We start from the raw sequence: 19,537 nt of genomic DNA, 5'->3' as shown, positions 1-19,537 counted from the left end.
TGGAGGGATCCCTGGGTCATGCGATGCCATTTGTGATGGGGAGTTAGCATTCCTGCTCCAGCAGCAGGGCAGCTAGCTGTGCCCGCAGGTGCCCGAGGTCGGCGAGCCTGGTGTGTCCTCGTGTTGGCAGTGAGATCAACGCTCTCTTCTTGTTGGCCAGCCTTTTGTATTTCCTTTTGTGTTAATCACCAGTTTCTGTCCTTTGCATGTTTTTATTTTGAATTCTCACTTTCTTACTGGTACCTGATTTCTTTGGGTTCACGCCATGGCTTTGTCACCCTGTTTTCATGTTTTGATGTGCCCTCCTGCACTGTCTGCTCTTTCAGCGTTGTTTCTACTGTGCGATAGCCCAATACGTATTTTAAAATTAGCTTGTCAGACTGAATGAAGAATGGTTAAGTTTGTTATTTTGATTATTACAGGTTAATGTGTGGAGAGATTATTTCATCTTTGGGAGTTCAATATGCTTTTTCTAAATGAAGCGTTTGTTTAATGCTTCATTCAAAGATAAAAATTAACATTGTCATGTCTCATGTTCTTTGGCAATAATTGTGGTTTTACTTAGCTTATTTGTTTTCTGAACACATGTTGTCTGAGTTGTTACAAAGGAATCCTTGTGGGCTACGCATTAACAGGTGGTAAAATTCTGTCCTCTTTTCTGGTCTCATTTTTCTAGCAATCCCCAAGGTGCGTCTGGAGACCATCTACATTTGTGGAGTGGACGAGATGAGTACCCAGGACATCTTCTCCTATTTTAAGGAGTACCCGCCAGCTCACATTGAGTGGCTGGACGACACCTCGTGTAAGTACCCCCAGGTGCTTGGTGCTGCGTGTTCTCTTGTTTGTGCTGTCAAATGTCCTTGCTGTCTGAGGTGCTAAATGAGTATGACCCAGACTGCTTGTTTATGCCTGACCCCAGGAGGGAAAGAAATAGCCCATCGGTGAGGCTCAGCATGCCTTGCCCAGGCTGGCAGCTCACGATGCTGGGCGTTCCAGGTCACTTCCGACCTGGGTCCTGGGGCTCTGGGAGGTTGGCTACTGACCTCTGAGTCTGTCTGTGTGATAGAGGCTTCTTCAACACTCACAGTTTCCCAGCCAAAGAGCCAAATGTTCAGGGCCTTGGATGTTGTCATTGCTGCTTGTCATATAGTCATTCAAAGGGCTGGCCCAGAGCCAGACCAGAATTCCAGACTCTTAGCTGTGCTTGCCTTTGAGCTGTGCTTTCTGCAGCGTCATCTGCTTGCCGTCACCAGTGAGCTGTCCTCCTTGTGGGCAACCGTAGTTTTTATCTTGCCTCCCCCACGCCAAGACTGGCCTCACTTCTGGAAGCCTTCTTGCTGCGTTGTGTTATCTAGGCTCACTTGAAGGCTGCCTTGACCTACTGCCTGCCAACTGACCTGCCAGGCATGCCCAGCTAGCGGCCTGGGTTTCTCACTGCTTTCGGAATGTTGATTCAAGCCTGGTTTCTTTCCAGTAGAACTTCTTTTATTTCTTTTCTCCCTTGCTCCCTCCTTCCTACCTTCCTGTCTTTCCTCCCCGGCCCCTCTTTCTCTCACTCTCTCGGAACATCGGCAGGTGGGTTTGGCCTTTGGGTCACAGTTTGCTCACTCCTAATTTCAGTCATTTTAAATTGAAATGAAGGCTTATTATGGTTGGAGGGACCCTTGGAACTGTCTAGTTCAGCTACCTCATGTTGTTCATCAGAAACTAGAAATAGGAAATTTATTTGCCCCAAGCCATGTGGCGTAGAGACACAAGTGAGTCATAGAAGACTTTGAAAGCCATTTTCTGCCGAAATTTTCTCCCTTAAAGGGCAAATTAAATTATTTGCTACAGAGCTAAGTAGCTGTAATGGCTGTACTGTATCTCCCCCTGGATGCCTTCCTCACCCACGCGTTCCACTGAGGGAGCCTTAGTAAGCACGTCCATGTGACTGGCCTGCGGAAGGCTCCTCTGGAGAGAGCAGCAGGGTGAGGGATAATCCAAATTTAACTTGACAGTTAAGTCATTATTTTTTTTTGAACATTTATTTTAATTGGAAAGACAGATTTACAGAGAGACAGAAAGATCTTCCACCCATTGGTTCACTCTCCAAATTGGTTGCAATGGCTGGAGCTGAGCAAACCTGAAGCCATGGGATTCTTCTGGATCTCCCACATGATTGCAAGGTCCCAAGGCCTCGGGCCACCCTCCACTGCTTGCCCAGGTTATAAGCTGGGAGCTGGATGGGAAGTGGAGCAGCCAGGACATGAACTAGTCCCCACATGGCATGCCAGTGCTTGGAGGTAGAGGATTAGCCAGTTGAGCCAACGTGCTGGCACCAAGTTACTGCCATTCTTTCATCATCTGGAACTGTATTACTAATATATTTTACATCATATTTCAAGGAGTTAATATAAAGAAGCCTTTCTGATGGACTGCTTTGGGGATCCGGTGTGAAATTGTGATTCTAGACTAATTTCCTAAGAGATTATATGTAGTGGGTTAAGTGGTTAGCATGCCTCTGGGGATGGCCACATCCCATGTTGGGGTGTTTGAGTTTGAGTCCCAGCTCTGTTTGTGGCTCTAGCTTCCTGCTGCTGTGATGAGCAGTGATGGCTCAAGCACCTGGGTCCCTGCCACCCATGTAGGGAACCCGAGCTAGTTCTGGGCTTCTCGCTTTAACTTAACTGTTATAGGAATTTGAAGAATGAACCAGCAAATGGAAAAGCTTTGTCTCTCTGCCTTCAAATAAGTATAAAAATACACACTTTTAAAAAAAGAGAGAATATAAACAGTATTTTTATAGAGGAGGCTTAAGGCCCAGCGCTGTGGGCATAGTAGGCTAATCCTGTGCCTATAGCCCAGTATCCCATATGAGCACTGATGCATGTACCAGCTGCTCCACTTCCCATCCAACTCCCTGGTTGTGACCTGGGAAAGCAGCAGAGGACGGCTCAAAGCCTTGGGACCCTGCACATGTGTGGGAGACCTGGAAGAAGCTCCTGGTTCCTGGTTTTGGATTGGTTCAGCTCTGGTCATTGCAGCCACTTGGGGAGTGAACCAATGGGTGGAAGATCTTTCTGTCTCTGCAAATCTGCCTTTCAAAAAAAAAAAAAAAAAAAAAATATATATATATATATATATATATATATATATATATATATATATATATATAAAATAAATCTTTATTTTAAAAAAGCAATGAAGGGGCCCAGCGTGGCCTAGAGGCTAAAGTCTTCACCTTGAACGTGCCCTGGAATCCCATATGGGCGCCGGTTCTAAACCCGGCAGCCCCGTTTCCCATCCAGCTCCCTGCTTGTGGCCTGGGAAAGCAGTCGATGGCCCAAAGCCTTGGGACCCTGCCCCCGCATGGGAGACCCGGAAGAGGTTCCTGGTTCCCGGCTTCGAATCAGCGCAGCAGCGGCCGTTGCGGCTCACTTGGGGATTGAATCATCGGATGGAAGATCTTCCTCTCTGTTTCTCCTCCTCTCTGTGTATCTGACTTTGTAATAAAAATAAATAAATCTTTAACTTAAAAAACAGCAATGAAAAGGTTCTCATACTGTGTTCTACACTTGGTTTCACTGCTTGATATGTATTGGCTGACAGCAGTGTGCACGTGCGTGAGGCTGCAGCAAGGGGTGTGGGATGGAATCTGCTGTCAGGAAACAGAGTGGACACGATGTGATACCTTATTTTGTGTTTTATTTTAGGTAATGTGGTTTGGCTGGACGAAATGACAGCCACACGAGCCCTTATTAATATGAGCTCTCTGCCAGCCCAGGATAAGCTCAGAAGCAGGGATACTGGTGAAGAAAAGTCATCTGAGAAAAGTAAAAAAGGTAACCGAGCACTCGGGTGGCGTGCTGCCAGAGGGTCCTGTTTCGCACAAGCCACTCTGGACTGTTGGGTTTCCAAGCAGAGCACTGCACCATGTGAGTGTTTCTGGTATTAGCTCTGATACGTTGGCTCCTCAGTGAACAGGACGAGAAAAGGATGATGAGAGAAGGTGGGCCATCGCAGGCTTCATCTTGTTCTTCGTCTTCCATTTTAGATAAGCCGGAAGACAGTTCTGATGACGACGAGGCTGAGGAAGGAGAAGTTGAAGATGAAAACGCAAGTGATGTGGAGGTTAGTAAGAGAGTGAGATGGTGAGTAAGGTTTTATTTTAAAAACTGCTTCCTGCTCTGGCTCTGGCCGTAGGACCTTTTGGACTAAAATAGACGCGAAGCCTGTGCGTTAATTGTAATAGTTCATCTTGAAATCTTAGTAACACTCACACTTCTGTATGAAAGAAAATGGTTTTGTTGAGGAATACTTTGACCTTTTCTAATCAGTAAAATTAAAAATGCCAGCGTGTTTCCTAATGATTTGTGCACTATTGTTAGCAATACTCGAATGTATTTATTTCTAAAATATTAAGTTCGTACTATATACCAAATTGAGGATATGGTTTCAAGTAAAGCCAAGTCCTTACTCCAGATCCTGTACTGTGAGAGGGGATGAGCTACAAAGGAAAGGAAGGGTGGGGCGGGAGGCGTGGAAGCTCGTGCTAGACACGGAGGGGAGAGAAGCCTCTGGCTTAGAAACTCCGCAGAACTAGTGTTACTGGTGGATTTAAAACTTTCTTGATGATAACTTGTCTGCTAAAGAAATGGATTAATGGCTGTAATTTTTATGTTTTCTTCAGTTGGACACACTGTCTCAGGTAGAAGAAGAGTCTCTCTTAAGAAATGATCTTCGTCCAGCTAACAAACTAGCTAAAGGAAATAGATTGTTCATGAGATTTGCTACAAAAGGTAAATTTGATATGAGATAGTGATTTTAATGTTTAATCAAAATAAAGTGTTGAATAGTATCTTCTTCTTGATTAGAAATTAGATCAAGTCATTTTAAAAATCTCTTCAACGTGTGGTATTCTGGGCTTAGGTCAGGTAGCTTGCTACCTGAGAAGGAAAGTGAAAGTTAATTGGTGTATATTTTCGTGATTGCTGGTTAAAGTAGATCATTTTCTGCTAAAGGTAATTTGCTCCAAATGCTTTTTAGCCAGTTATCTCCTATGCCATAAAAATCTCTTCAAATTACACTTTTTCAATTTATCATAGCAATACCCTTGTCGGTGTGCATGCTGATCCACCATTCAGCCGTAATTCTCTCAGACTGTCTACGCACAATGATCTTCCGTGGGCGTTAGAAACACACACAGAAAGTCAGCAAGTCCAATGGTGCTCAGTGGTGGGGACACGATCTGGGAGATGCAGTGTTAGTTGATTTTTAAAGATTTATTTTATTTTGTTATATTTCATTTCATTTTATTGTTGGGAAGGCAGATATACAGAGAGAAGGAGATACAGAGAAAAAGATCTTTCATCCACTGGTTCGCTTCCCAAGTGGCTGCAATGGCCAGAGCTCAGCTGATCCTAAGCCAGGATCCAGCAGCTTCTTCCGGGTCTCCCACGCGGGTGCAGGGTCCCAAGGCTTTGGGCCATCCTCCACTGCTCTCCCAGCCCACAAGCAGGGAGCTGGAAGGGAAGTAGAGCAGCCAGGACATGAACTGGCGCCCATATGGGATCCCGGTGCATGCCAGGTGAGGCTTTAGCTGCTAGGCTATTGTGCCGGGCGCTTATTCCTTTTCTGATAATGAAAAGAGGCTACTGAATTGAATGCTGTACGCTCATTGGCTTAAGCACATAAATGTCTCAGGAGGGTGACAGATCCCTGGGTGAATCCCTTGCTGTGTGGCCTCTTGCTGCAGTCAACACATGGAAACATGAGATGTGTCACTTGTTGCCGTTGTGTCCTGGCATTGTGTTTCACAGTAACCATTTTCCACAGGTAGAACAACTGTACTCTAAAATGAAGCCAGTAGTATAAACCTGGGAGAGCATCATTACTGTTATCACGGTTGCTATGTTACGTGTCACTGCGTTTCTTTTTTTTTTTTTTTTTTTTTAAGATTTTATTATTATTGGAAAGCCAGATATACACAGAGGAGGAGAGACAGAGAGGAAGATCTTCCTCTGATGTTTCACTCCCCAAGTGAGCCGCAACGGGCCGGTGCGCGCCGATCCGAAGCCAGGAACCAGGAACCTCTTCCAGGTCTCCCACGTGGGTGCAGGGTCCCAAGGCTTTGGGCCGTCCTTGACTGCTTTCCCAGGCCACAAGCAGGGAGCTGGATGGGAAGTGGAGTTGCCGGGATTAGAACCGGCAGCCATATGGGATCCCAGGGCATTCAAGGCGAGGACTTTAGCCACTAGGCCACGCCGCCGGGCCCTGTCACTGCGTTTCCTTTTATACAGCTGACGACACAGTGATGTGTGGTACACTGATGTTGCTGTAGATGGGGTTAATGCACATGAGCACCTCACTAGGCGGTAGAATATGTTAGGGGTTGTATGTCCAGCTACCTCTCAGCTGACCAAAACCACCGATATCCTTGTGTGTTCTCATGTATATAGGCATGTGTGGTGCAGGACATTTTAGTTTTTTTTTCGTTTTTTTTGTTTTGTTTTGTTTTTTAAAGATTTATTTTTTTATTACACAGTCAGATATACACAGAGGAGGAGAGACAGATAGGAAGATCTTCCATCCGATGATTCACTCCCCAAGTGACCGCAACGGGCCGGTGCTGCGCTGATTCGAAGCCGGGAACCAGGAACCTCTTCCGGGTCTCCCACGCAGGTGCAGGGTCCCAATGCATTGGGCCGTCCTCGACTGCTTTCCCAGGCCACAGGCAGGGAGCTGGATGGGAAGTGGAGCTGCCGGGTTTAGAACCGGTGCCCATATGGGATCCCGGTGCATTCAAGGCGAGGACTTTAGCCTCTAGGCCATGCCGCCGGGCCCAGGACATTTTAGTTAACAGTGGGCTGTGTATACCAGAGATGCTGCTGCTTATGACACAGGCGTCTCATCAAGTCCTCTGCTCTGCTTCAGGTCCAGCTTTCTGCTAACACACCTAGCGAGGCAGCAGGTGCAGGCCAGCCCTGGCTGTAGTAGCTACTTGGGAAGTGAACCAGCAGATGGCAAATTGATCCATCTGTCTGGCTGTGTCTTTCAAATAAATAAATAAATCTTGAAAAACAACAACAGCAAAATAGTAATGATCACCAGAATTTTCCAACGTAAATATTTTTTTTTTCTTTTTGTAGTTAAGAAATTTGAAATTAGGCAAATAACTTGCTGCACATCAGACTTTCAGGCAATCTCCGACTATCGTTTCCTTATTGGTTGGCAGCCAGTGGTGAGGAAGCATCTTGCTGGGTCCCTGTTTCCTTCTTGTCTCAGCTGGGACTCCTGGGTTCGTGTTCAATGGATTTCCTTGCATTGCCCTCCCCGTGACCGACACGGTGCTTTACATGTGGCCGACAGAGCCCTTCAGCCAACATGTTGCCTTTTGGCTTGCCCTGTCATTCTTCATCTGCTTGCTTTCTTTCCTGCACAACACAAACATGGTGATTTTCTAGATGCAACTTACACTTACCTGCCTCAAATCTAGAATCGGCTTGTTTTTCCCAGGACGTGGTGGGCGTGTATTTTCTTTTGGGGAGGTGTGTGCCTAGTGATTTGTGTTGCACTGGACGCCCTAAGTGGCCTTGGCCTCGGGCAGTGTGTCCTGGTCCCCACACTGCTGCTCCCTGGAAGTAGGTGATTCCCGACCGTCTTTCCTCGCTGCTCACTGGCGTTCGAACCTGACGCATCTGGGCAATTCTCTCATTTACATTTCACTGCAGAGACCATTTGAATCCATGCAGAAGTAGCAGTGTGCTATTTTCTTTGGCCTTTCTGAGGAACAGTACAGATAGCTGGAAACAGAGATTTAAATCTTTGTCTAAAAATTGGGTCTGGTCTGCTTATTTCTCCTCCCCCAAAGGTTTGTTTTATTTATTTGAAATGGGGGCTTGGGGACAGAGAGATATCTTCATCTGCTGGTTGACTATCCAGATGGCTGCAACGGCCAGAGGTAGGCTGCCCCAAGAATAGGAGCTTTTCCAGATCTCCCCCATGGACCATCTTCTGCTGCTTTCCTCAGCACATCAGCAGGAAGCTGGGTTGGAAGTGGAGCAGCTGAGACTCCAGCCGTTGCCCGAAAGATGTAGGTGCCACGTGCAGAAGCCCAACCCACTATGCCCACATGAGATGCCAGCACTGCAGGCAGTGACTTTATCCACTATGCCACAGCACTCTCCCCTGGTCTGTTTCTATATCTCTTTATTCAATGTTTGTTAGAGTGTTGTCATTTCCAAAAATTAATGTCTTTTACGGACAGCAAACATGATATCTTTTCTAAAAAGCTACCTTTATGCCTCTGAGAACCTCGTTTTTGTTTTTGTTTTAAGCGTTTCCCTGGGAAGCCAGGCATGTACCCCACGGCGTCCCCTTGGTCAGCTCTGTTGATCTCTAGGCTGCACGGGCTCACTAGGCACTCAGGGAAGATGGTGACGCTTTCCTAGATCACTGGTTGCGCCCTGATCTGACCCCAGTTACGGAAAGCATGCTTGTTAAACCATTCGACAGCATCCTCACAGCTACAGGAAATCCTAGATAATTGCTGTAATTCATCTTCAGATGACAAAAAGGAGCTTGGAGCAGCCAGACGGAGTCAGTATTACATGAAATATGGGAATCCAAATTACGGAGGCATGAAAGGAATTCTTAGCAATTCTTGGTGAGTCCAAAACCTTTTGATACAATTGTTGAAGTGGGAGTTAGGCTCTCCATAACTCTTCAGGCGGTGTTCTGTAGGGGATGTCCAAAGCCCAGGACTCAAAGGGAGGCAGGCGGGATGAATTCATGCTCATTGACTGTGGTAAATGATGTGAAAGTGCTGAAGTTTGCATGTCTGTAAAAATACCTCTGTTGTCGCCACCTGACATTGCATCAGGGTGCAGTTGAAATGAGCTCGTGCATTTAAAAGTCTTTTGCGTGGGTTTTTTATTATAAACTTGTTTTGGTAATGTTCCAGGAAGCGAAGATATCACTCCCGTCGCATTCACCGGGACGTGATCAAGAGGCGAGCTCTGACTGGGGATGACGTCGGCTTGACTTCATACAAGCACCGACATTCCGGTACTTGCCTGCTCAGCTCTTGGTAGACACATATTTGGCTCCTGAAATCGTATTTTGACTCTTATTTTTAGAAAAGATTTATTTATTTTTATTACAAAGTTAGATATACAGAGAGGAGGAGAGACAGAGAGGAAGATCTTACGTTCGGATGATTCACTCCCCAAGTGAGCCGCAATGGCCGGTGCTGCGCCGATCCGAAGCCAGGAACCAGGAACCTCTTCCGGGTCTCCCATGCGGGGGCAGGGTCCCAAAACCCCAAAACCCCAAAACCCCAAAGCTTTTTGACTGCTTTCCCAGGGCACAGGCAGGGAGCTGGATGGGAAGTGGAGCTGCCGGGACTAGAACCCGCCGCCCATATGGGATCCGGGCGCGTTCAAGGCGAGGACTTTAGCCGCTAGACCACACTGCCGGGCCCGTATTTTTACTCTTAATGCAATCTTTTAAAGTTCACAGCTCTACTATCCTCTCTTCATGCACTCACCCTGTGTCAAAGTAAGTCAAGTCACAGTTCAGTTTAAATCGCCCATCCCAAGAGGTCAGCAGTTTGATGAAGCCAAATGTGACATATGGAAAATAGACCTTTTGTTAGGAGCCAGATTCTTTTGTGAATATCAACAGCGGCATGAACGTTGTTTAAGTTATTTCACACGAAGAGCTGCTTTTGTTCATGAATGCAGACTGTGTGGAGGGCCTTCCCCTGCTGGCTTGTGCACGCGAATGCCTTGGAAAATGGGCTGTCGCATCTCGTCTCGGGTTTGTTCCTTTTTTTTTTGCTTATTAGAACTATTTCCAATATGTTTTTTTAAAGTTTGCTTTTATCTTAACCTACTGTGGAATCCTCTCATGTGTCGAGGCAGCGTGCAGACAGGGAACAGGCAACGTGTATATCCTGAATGAGGCGACAAGAGCTGAAACGGGTATACGTGTATATACAAAATTGTGTGCTTAAGAGCCACATGTTAATAGTGCACATGCTTTTTAGTACAGTTACATTTTTCTAATTTCAGTTGCTCTGAGAAACTACATGCACTTTATTTTTTTTTTTCTTTTTTTTTTTTATAATCCATTTTATTGTATTGTTGTTGACAATCTTTACATAGTTAACTATAGTTGAAGGAAAATCAAGAAAGAGAAGAAAAAAAAAAAAAAGGTTCAGGCGGATAGGGAGGTGGGCAATACTATTATGTCCATATTGTTTCCATCATGTATCTGAGGTAAAAGGGGATATTGAGGGAGAAGCCCCACCCGGTTTCCCGCCCACCCCAAGTCCCGGATGTGGGGCATGCTCTGAGATATGTGCTCAAGTGGAGTTAATAGTTCTCCAGTTATGAGTCACTGCCAGTTTCGCTCGATGAGGTGGTCCACTGATTGATATGGTCCATCATGAAGTCTCCATTTGTCCCATATTTCGCTGCCAACATGTAGCTGAGATGAATGATTGTCCTATTCTGTCTTCTGTCTTTTCTTGGTTAGAATTCTGAGTCCAGCAGTTCAAGTGGGGAGATCTCCAAAGATACTTTGAGGTATTCCCAGACCAGATTCTTGTATGTTCTAGCAAGCACAGGGCCCGGCACAGTCCATCACCCTGATCAGCTGGTGGTTGCAATTGCTGTGTTGGTTCTGTTTTCAGTCCCGAGTTGCACTGGAACCAATGGGTGTTGCAGTCCAGTCTGGTTCGGCCCTTACATCAACCAGTGGGAGCTGCAGCCTAGTCGGGGCGACCCACAATAACCCCCACCAAGCCTGCCCCCTACCCTGGTTTGCCAATTTGTGTAGCAGAAGACCAGTCTGTCCCCCATCCCATTTGGCTCTGGTACTTGTCAATGGGTATTAAAGCTTAGTTCTATCTAATCGACTCAACCATCCAGCCCTCACAGATGTTGTTGAGTCATGCACTTTATTTTTATAAAAGTATCAAAAAGCAAATTAATTCTAACACCCTAAGAGAACAACTGACTTCATCTTATATATTTTTGTCTCTTTTCATAATAGATATTCTAGTTCTTTATATTCTGGTTGTGCCACTCAGCGTAAGCATTATTCCTTGAATTTTAAAATTATAACTGGTCTTTGTTATTTGGGTTGTTATTTTCCATAAAGTCACAGAGAACACTGAATTCACAAATACCTGTACAAAACCTGTGGCCACACCGTTTTCCTTAACTGACCAGTACGTAGCATTTTTTTTTTTTTAATATGTTTTTCTGTGTGAACCTATGTTACTTAGTAAATAAAAAATAGTTATTTGCGTATTTAAATAGTTTATTGCTTGGCCTACCACCTCGTGGCTTGCCTAAGTGTGAAGCTCCTTTAACACTGGCGTTTTCCCCAGTAAGGCACATCCCAACCACCCTGCGCTGGTGAGCACCACACCACTCCCAGCACCACGCCTTGGAGTCATTTTAAATGGGGAGAGGAGTCACCCAAACAAAAAGCACAGAACTGTGGAACACATGGCCCTGGTGAACAGTGGCAGGACGCTTGTTTACAGTCCAGGTTGAAATAAGCAGAGTGCCTTCCCTTTGGGAATGGGCATGTGGGCACCTGAGGGTTATTTGGTTGTTTTGTTGCTCTGTATTCCCCTGCAGATAACTGTAAGAGCATCTCAAGTATAGGTTTTGGATTTACCCAGGATCCTGGCAAGAGCTCAAGTACGGAACCTGTGAATAATGGAGGCTCATTGTTTTAAGTGACTTGATAATACTCCACCTAGAGGCAGTGTGGGCAGTGATCCGGGCTGCAGACGTCACCGTGGTGTGCAGTTGGGCACTGTTCTGGATGGTGCGCCCCCATCCTTCAGCAGGTTATCAGGATAGAAAAGACGGTTGTACTTGTTTGAGTGCTTTTTTCCTAATGGTCTGTGTTCAATTTTTTCAGGACTAGTGAATGTTCCTGAGGAGCCCATCGAAGAGGAGGAGGAAGAAGAGGAGGAGGACCAGGACATGGATGCCGATGACCGGGTGGTGGTGGAGTACCATGAGGAGCTCCCTGCCCTCAAGCAGGCCCGGGAGCGGGGTGCGTCCAGGCGCTCAAGTGACAGCAGCTCAGACTCGGATGAAATGGACTATGATCTGGAACTGAAAATGATTTCCACCCCTTCACCAAAGAAAAGCATGAAAATGACCATGTATGCCGATGAAGTGGAATCTCAGTTGAAAAATATTAGGTAAGCTTACTGTTTGATTTTACCAAGATTGGCTTTTAATCTGTTTTAAATGCTAATTGCAAGTTTGTCAGTTCCTCTTAATATTATGATCACTTGTCTGTTGTAATGTCAGTCCTTTGTAGGAGTTGAACTGAACAGATTCTTCCTCTATGCAAGCAGTGATCATTATGGAAACTGTAGGCAGCATAGACAGTGAAAATCGCCGTTCCTCTCCTAACAACCGGTAGCAGCCGGTAGCAGCCGGTAGCAGATAGATGAATCAACTTGGCTGTTTTTATGTATCTGCACAATGAATGGAGAGACTGTAGATGTGTTTGTATAAAATGCGGTTGAGTATTCGCTTTGCTTTCCCATTTTACGTAGCATAGCCATCTGTTGTTTTACTCAACAAGTAGTCCATTGTTTGAAAGTATGATTTCTTAAGTTCATTGCTAGGCATTTTGGACTGTTTCCTTATTCTGTCACTGACTTGATAAATGTCTCAGTTGTATGAAACCAGATACGTGTTTAAACTTCTGGTAGGAATTGCTCCATTTCCCTTAGAAGTGTCTTACTGATTCCTATCGCCACGTGTTACATACAGCCTCATCAGCTGTAGGTGTTAGCATCCTTTCTAATCTTTGCTATCTTCACTAGCAAAAACAAAATGGGTTCTTGTTTATTTATTTATATTTTTTATTATTTTTTGTTTTTTAAAAAAATATTATTTATTTATTTTTAAAGGTTTAGTATTTATTTTTATTGCAAAGTAAGACATACAGAGAGGAGGAGAGACAGAGAGGAAGATCTTGCATCCGATGATTCACTCCCCAAGTGAGCACGACGGCCGGTGCTGTGCTGATTCGAAGCCAGGAGCCAGGAACTTCCTCCAGGTCTTCCACGCAGGTGCAGGGTCCCAAGGCTTTGGGCCATCCTCAACTGCCTTCCCAGGCCACAAGCTGGGAGCTGATGGGAAACGGGGCTGCCGGGATTAGAACCGGCACCCATACGGGATCTTGGTGTGTTCAAGGTGATGACTTTAGCCGCTCGGCCACGCCTCCGGGCCCAAAATATTATTTATTTAAGCTTTTTATTGCAAAGTCATATTTACAGAGAAAACGAGATACAGAAAGATCCTCCATCCGCTGGTTCATTCCCCAAATGGCCACAACAGCCGGAGCTGAGCTGATCTAAAGCCAGGAGCCAAGAGCAGAGTACAGGGTCCCAGAATGGGTTATCTTACTGTGCATTCCTTTGATGTACATTTCTTTTGCAGGGAGGACATGTAGTGTATCTACAACTCCAAGGGTTAGAGCCTTGGATTTACGTCACCGTAAAGATGACGTCACTGCTAAGATGTCTGTTGAGGTATTTTGGTGGAATAAAAAAAGTTGATTGGTTTGCATGGCCTGATTTACATCCTTGTTTGTAATTTTCAGAGAACTTCTGTTGAGAGACTGTTGCCAAAATTATGCTGCATCCAGCGGGGTAATAGACCAAGAAGTCTTCCTTTTTTTTTTTTTTTTTTTAAGATTTATTTTTATTACAAAGTCAGATATACAGAGGAGGAGAGACAGAGAGGAAGATCTTCCATCCGATGATTCACTCCCCAAGTGAGCCGCAACGGGCCGGTGCGCACCGATGCGAAGCCAGGAACCAGGAACCTCTTCCAGGTCTCCCACGCGGGTGCAGGGTCCCAATGCATTGGGCCGTCCTCCACTGCTTTCCCAGGCCACAAGCAGGGAGCTGGATGGGAAGTGGAGCTGCCGGGATTAGAACCAGCGCCCATATGGGATCCCGGGGCTTTCAAGGCGAGGACTTTAGCCGCTAGGCCATGCCGCCGGGCCCAAGAAGTCTTCCTTTAATGAAAGGGACAGTAGATTCTGACTGTGTCATATTACTTTTTTTTTCTGTCATTTAAAAGGCAGGTATGGAGAGAGAGAGAGCTCTGCCATCCTCTGATTCAGTCCCTGAATGTCCACAATGGCTGGGCCAGGCCACAGCCAAAACTCTAAGCTCAATCCTGCTCTCATAGTTGAGTGGCAGGGACACAGGTATCTAAGCAATCACTAATGCTCATTAGTGGGAACCAAAGCAGAATTCGAGCAGGATTTGGAGCTCAGGGACTCCAGTGTGGGCTGCAGGTCCCCAGCAGGTCTTACCTGCTGTGTCAAATGCCTGTCCCCCATGTCTTGGCTGCAGCCCAAATCACAACCCGTGCAAGCAGAGGTTCCCATTCCCTCCAGGCTGCAGGGCTTGCATCCGGGGCTGCTTGCAGGCATGGACACCACCCTGGAAACCCGGAACTTCCCACCCGTTTCTCCACCATTCTGTCTCTAGTAGGCCGGTCATGGCTTTTGTTAGAAAACAAGTCACAATGGATGTATGGTATGCGGATGTTGGACATTTTAGATTGGGTTTTGTAAAGGTTGTTTTCTCTCAAGTTGATTAACCCTTCCCTTTTTATTTTTAAAGGAACTCCATGAAGGCAGATAGCATTTCCACAAGCAATATCAAAAACCGAATCGGTAACAAATTATCAACAGAGAAGTTTGCAGATGTTCGGCATCTGCTAGATGAGAAACGGCAGCATTCAAGGCCACGGCCACCAGGCAGCAGCACCAAATCAGGTGGTATTCTACATTTGAGTCTGGAAAGCAGATTAGGGCGGTGATAGTTCCTCCAGCGGAATAGTCTGTCCGCTTTAGCACATCTACAGTTTTTTCACCAGGAATTGGAATTTCAGGACATGAAAAATAAACTTTTGTCAGACAAGCTTTCAATATTTTTGTCTCAAACACTTGTTTTACTCTGTATGTCATTAGTGTATTTTATGCAAAAGAGTTATAGAATTGAAGTCGGGTGCGTGTATAAATGGTTAGGAGTTTGATCTAGATCGTTCATGTGTGGCCTTGGTTGCTCCATGCCAGGGCTGTATACTAGACTGGGTACATTAGAAGTCTGGAGGACACGCCATTGGTTGACTAGGGAACTATAGAAGGCTTCTCATGGAAAGAGATGTTAGAGCTAGGCTTTGGAGAGGGAATGGGGATTCAAGTGGCAAAGCTGATTTTTCTGAGGTGGGGTGTAACCTCACCACACACCTGCTTTAGAAAGGCAGTGTAAGAGTGATTTAAATAAGATGGGACAGTGGAGAAAATGAGGATAGAAAGCCTCACCAAGGAAGACATAGTGCTGGACATTGTGGGAAGAAAGAGAAAGCCAAGGGCTTGGCCGAGGAAGGGAGAAGTGGGTGCCAGCATCTGGCAGGGGCGTTAGGGAGGCGGGGGTGGGGAGCCCCAGCACAGACCTGCTGGGTGAGTGTGTGCTGTGCTTTGTCAGAGGGAGCTGGGAGCGGGCACATGTTCACTGGTTGTGTGTGGTAAGTTTGTTGAAAACTGCGTACCCGTTTGAAGATCCTAACTTTTTATCTGAGGAGCTTGCAGCTTTATTAACTGAAACTTTTGCTGTGCTTATTTAGTTTGCTTAGTTCTACTTGCAAACAAAAGTTGATTGATTCTCCTTCACATATTCTTTTCTGGCAAAGCAGATTCTCAGCTGCCCTCGTCTGGGAGCCCTTAAAGTCCAGATTTTTCTGCAGTGGTCCAGACTGACTCTGAGGAGAAAAGGCTTAGAAGCCCAAGTGTCCACTCACGTCAGAAGAGCTCTGGTCGATAGCACAGGTGGTAAAGCACCCTTTCTCTTTTCCAGATATACGCCAGCGGTTAGGCAAGAGACCATATTCTCCAGAGAAGGCTTTTAGTGGTAACCCGATGGCTCGGAGAGAGCCCCCTTCCGACGTGCACAGTAGGCTGGGTGTTCCCAGGCAGGATGTTAAAGGTCTCTACTCGGACACTCGGGAGAAGAAGTCAGGTGGGTGACCAGGTGATGCTTTTGTCTTACCCAGGGATCAGAGGGCAGTAGGCTAACAGAGTAAATCAGTTTTCCTCCTCTGTTACAATGATTGTCTTCACCGTCACCGTCTTTATCATTATCCTGCTGCTAACAGGTTTAAAAGAAGCTTCCCAGAACTCAGGTTCTCTGTTCGGCACAGATTCTTTCTCAGGCTCATGTGTGTTCCTCCCATCTTTATCCCACATGTTTGTAGATAGCCTACTTTTTCCATGTCTCATTTTGTGATATTCATTTCCCCACATTGTTATGGTCCTCTGTTCTTCATAAATAAAACTTAATTACCTTCTAGTGTGGCTGTTCCACAAAGTGCTGCACGCCTTTCATCTACTGATAGGTTGAATGAGATAACATTTTTTTTTTTAAATCTTTATTGGAAGGGCAGATCAGATTTACAAAGAGGAGAAACAAAGATTTTTCCATCCATTGGCTCATTCCCCAAGTGGCCATAATGGTTGGAGCTAAACCAATCCGAAGCCCCTGAGCCAGGAGCTTCTTCTGGATCTTACACACAGGTGCAGGGTCCCAAGGCTTTCGGTTGTCCTCTGCTGCTTTCCCAGGCCACATTCAGGGAGCTGGATGGGAAGTGGAGCTTCTGGGACATGAACCAGCGCCCATATTTATTACATTTATTATATTTATGGTTTTTTTGTGTATATATGTACATATAGATTATTTGAAAGACAAAGTTTAGAGAGAGAAATTGTCCATCTGCTGGTTTACTCCCCAAATGACCGTAACGGCCAGATTTGGACTGGTCAAGAGCCAAGAGTTGCCTTTGGGTCTCCCGCATGGGGGCAGGGGCCTAAGAACTTGGGTGGTGCAGTCAGAACTGGAACTGGTGTCCCTGTGGGATGCTGGCGGCATAGCTAGGGGCTTAGTTTGCTGCACCATGGCATCAGTCCCTTTGATAACATTTTAAAAAATAATGGGCAGAAAGTGTACCTGTTTACAGGTATCAGACTGTCAGTCCACGGAGCGTTAGAGCTGACAAGCATGTGGATGGCCTCCCACTGGCAGATGGCACTGGCACGCGGGTCTTACCAGAGAAGACAGCTGTGGTGGGAGACAGCCTATGGCGTGGGGCTGGTGTCTGTTCAGCGGTGACAGTCTCCCTTTGAGTTCACACCCTTCCAATGGCAAGGCAGAGCCTCAGCCAGGGAAGTGAGATGACCTCCCTGGGCTTGTGCCATGGCCGCCAATGCCACAGGCCACTGGTCTTTGTTGCACAGCAGGTGTGGGCAGTGCCCCTGTTCCCAGTGCTACTTGGTTTTCAGCCTTGACCTGAAGTGCCTTCTCACCCAAACAGGTGGCTTATGGAATCGCTTAGGATCTGCACCCAAGACCAAAGAAAAGAACCTGAAGAAAGTGGATCCCAGGGTACCCGGCACTGAGGAAGATGATTCCGAGCTGCAAAGGGCGTGGGGGGCTCTGATTAAGGAGAAAGAACAGTCTCGCCAAAAGAAGAGCCGGTTAGATAACTTACCATCTCTCCAGATTGAAGTTAGTCGGGAAAGCAGCTCTGGTTCCGAGGCAGAGTCCTGATGCCCCTGAGCTTGTGGCAGCTGCCCTACAGCTTGGCCTTCTCACACGGGGCGGGCACCCGGTAGGAGGCTCCCCCTGCAGGAGTGGGCGTCCTCCTGCCCCGACTCGTCTAGTCACCGGGCTCTTGGCTCTCGGGCAAGACGTCTGTAAGCATGTGATGCACTTGGAAAGGCATCTCTCTGGCTTTGGATGCAGTTGTAGTTTGGGCCCTTGGTTCTTCTCCCACCACCCCTTAAGCTTTATACCCCGAGAGAAAAAGGGAGCCCTCCAGATTTTGTAGAGGTTTTTCTTAGTATTTTTAACATTGTCTTTTAAAAGAAATGTTTTACACAGTTCATCCAAAGAGCAGAGAACTGAACTTCTCACTATTGCCTTGGCCCTGACAGCTGTTACCAGCACCCTTTTCCCAAGAAAAGTCAATTCCCAGGTGCTTATTGGACAGCCTTCGAAGGGGAAGATGAGGGAAGCTGCCAGCTCAGCCTTCCTGGACCCCAGTGTGGGGGCCGAATCTCAAGGGCCTGATCTCAGAGGTGTACCTGTGCCGCCCACGTAGCTGAGAGGCCCAGCGTTGACCGCCCTTCTTCTGCTCCCGGGGGATTCTGTCAGAGGCCTCTTACTGGCTGTCGGCTTGACATCAAGTTCAGTGCTCTGGGGGTCTTGTAGGGGGAAAAAACTGTGACTTCTGGATTTGGGGTTGATTTTGGGTTAGGGGTGGGGTCGTGGGTTCATGTTGAACAATTTTTAAGTATTATGTTGAAGAAATACTGATGATTTAAAAGTTTAAATTTTTAATTTTTATATGTGGAAATTCTTCCTGTTGGTTACAGGGGAAGCTCAAGTAGTGTCTTCTTTTGTGCTGTTAAATATATATTATATACTTTGGAAGAAGGCAAAGAGAGGAGTCTCATTATTTTTAAATGCCTCTGATAGTCTGTGCATTGTACATAGGGCTCCGCTCGCTTTGGGTCCATGGTAGCAAAAAGTCTACCCATCTGAGATGGGGAACTGTGTCATCACTTCAGAAGTGATGCCTTAATATTTATTCTTTCTGTCTCCAAGTTGTGGCACTCGAAGACTGTTTTAAAACTAGCAAATAAGAGAATAAGTTACAGAAATTTTCACTGGCTTAGTTTTAAACTCCCTTCAGATAATTTTCCTTCAAAAAGGAAATTCTGTTGTCCTCCTCTGATTTTTATCTAGAAGTATTTAATTTGATTTCCCTCTGCAGGCTGAAAAATAGTGTTTCATTTCAGTGCACTAAAACTTGAGAGTCCAGTACACAGTAAGCCTCGTCCCTTTTGTGATGTCCCCGTTGGCCACAGCCTGCAGTGTCCTAGCGGAAGCCCGGACCCCAGAGACCTTGACTTGTGGCTGAGCTAGTGGTCACACTGATTCCCCTGGGGTCCGAGGGAATCTGGAATACAGAACCCATTGGTCACAAAGAAAGCAAAGGGCTTTATTTTCTTGAAACATGAAAGCTGCAGCACTGCGTGGTGTTGGTTCCCCTGCTTTCCCTCCGTCTGGAAAGGCTAGTGCGTAACCAGTGCAAGACCCAGCTGCCCGTGCCAGGTCAGGGATGGGGCCAGTGTCTCTGCCGATTGAGACCTCAGGTCTCTGAGCTCAGGGCCAGGTTCTCAGGAAGCGGCAAGGCTGGGGTGTAGGTTGAGCGAACCGTGCCGGGGCCTGGAAGCTAGAGCCACATGGCAGTCCTCGGCTCGTGGCCTCTGTCTCCTCAGGTGGCAAATGAGCAGACTGCTCCAGAGCTGCTGGACTTGGCGCATGGGAGAGCCGTGCCGCTGTGCGCTGGCCAGTGCTGCCTTCTGTGGTGGGTGGGAAGGGGGTCAAGGAGACAAGTGAGAGCCCACATTATTGGTCCAGCTTCCCCTC

The 19,537-nt window shown here is 46.5% G+C and overlaps 1 protein-coding gene across 1 annotated transcript in view; it reads left to right on the top strand.

Moving 5' to 3' along the window:
- NCBP3 (nuclear cap binding subunit 3) overlaps window positions 1–19,130 on the top strand; it is a 31,649-nt gene extending 12,519 nt beyond the window's left edge. The window contains exons 4-14 of the mRNA XM_058676289.1: window positions 677–802; window positions 3,696–3,824; window positions 4,037–4,113; window positions 4,673–4,781; window positions 8,548–8,647; window positions 8,945–9,048; window positions 11,926–12,214; window positions 14,669–14,823; window positions 15,905–16,066; window positions 17,415–17,577; window positions 18,037–19,130. Of these exons, the coding sequence (XP_058532272.1) occupies window positions 677–802; window positions 3,696–3,824; window positions 4,037–4,113; window positions 4,673–4,781; window positions 8,548–8,647; window positions 8,945–9,048; window positions 11,926–12,214; window positions 14,669–14,823; window positions 15,905–16,066; window positions 17,415–17,577; window positions 18,037–18,172 (1,550 nt within the window). The 3' untranslated portion in view covers window positions 18,173–19,130. The remainder of the gene's footprint in view (window positions 1–676; window positions 803–3,695; window positions 3,825–4,036; window positions 4,114–4,672; window positions 4,782–8,547; window positions 8,648–8,944; window positions 9,049–11,925; window positions 12,215–14,668; window positions 14,824–15,904; window positions 16,067–17,414; window positions 17,578–18,036) is intronic.
- The last annotated feature ends 407 nt before the right edge of the window (window positions 19,131–19,537 follow it).

Source organism: Ochotona princeps, chromosome 17, assembly GCF_030435755.1.
Source record: "Ochotona princeps isolate mOchPri1 chromosome 17, mOchPri1.hap1, whole genome shotgun sequence".
NCBI lineage: Eukaryota > Metazoa > Chordata > Mammalia > Lagomorpha > Ochotonidae > Ochotona > Ochotona princeps.
Note: the sequence above shows the minus strand (reverse complement) of the source record. Positions and strands in the feature narration are given on the sequence as shown.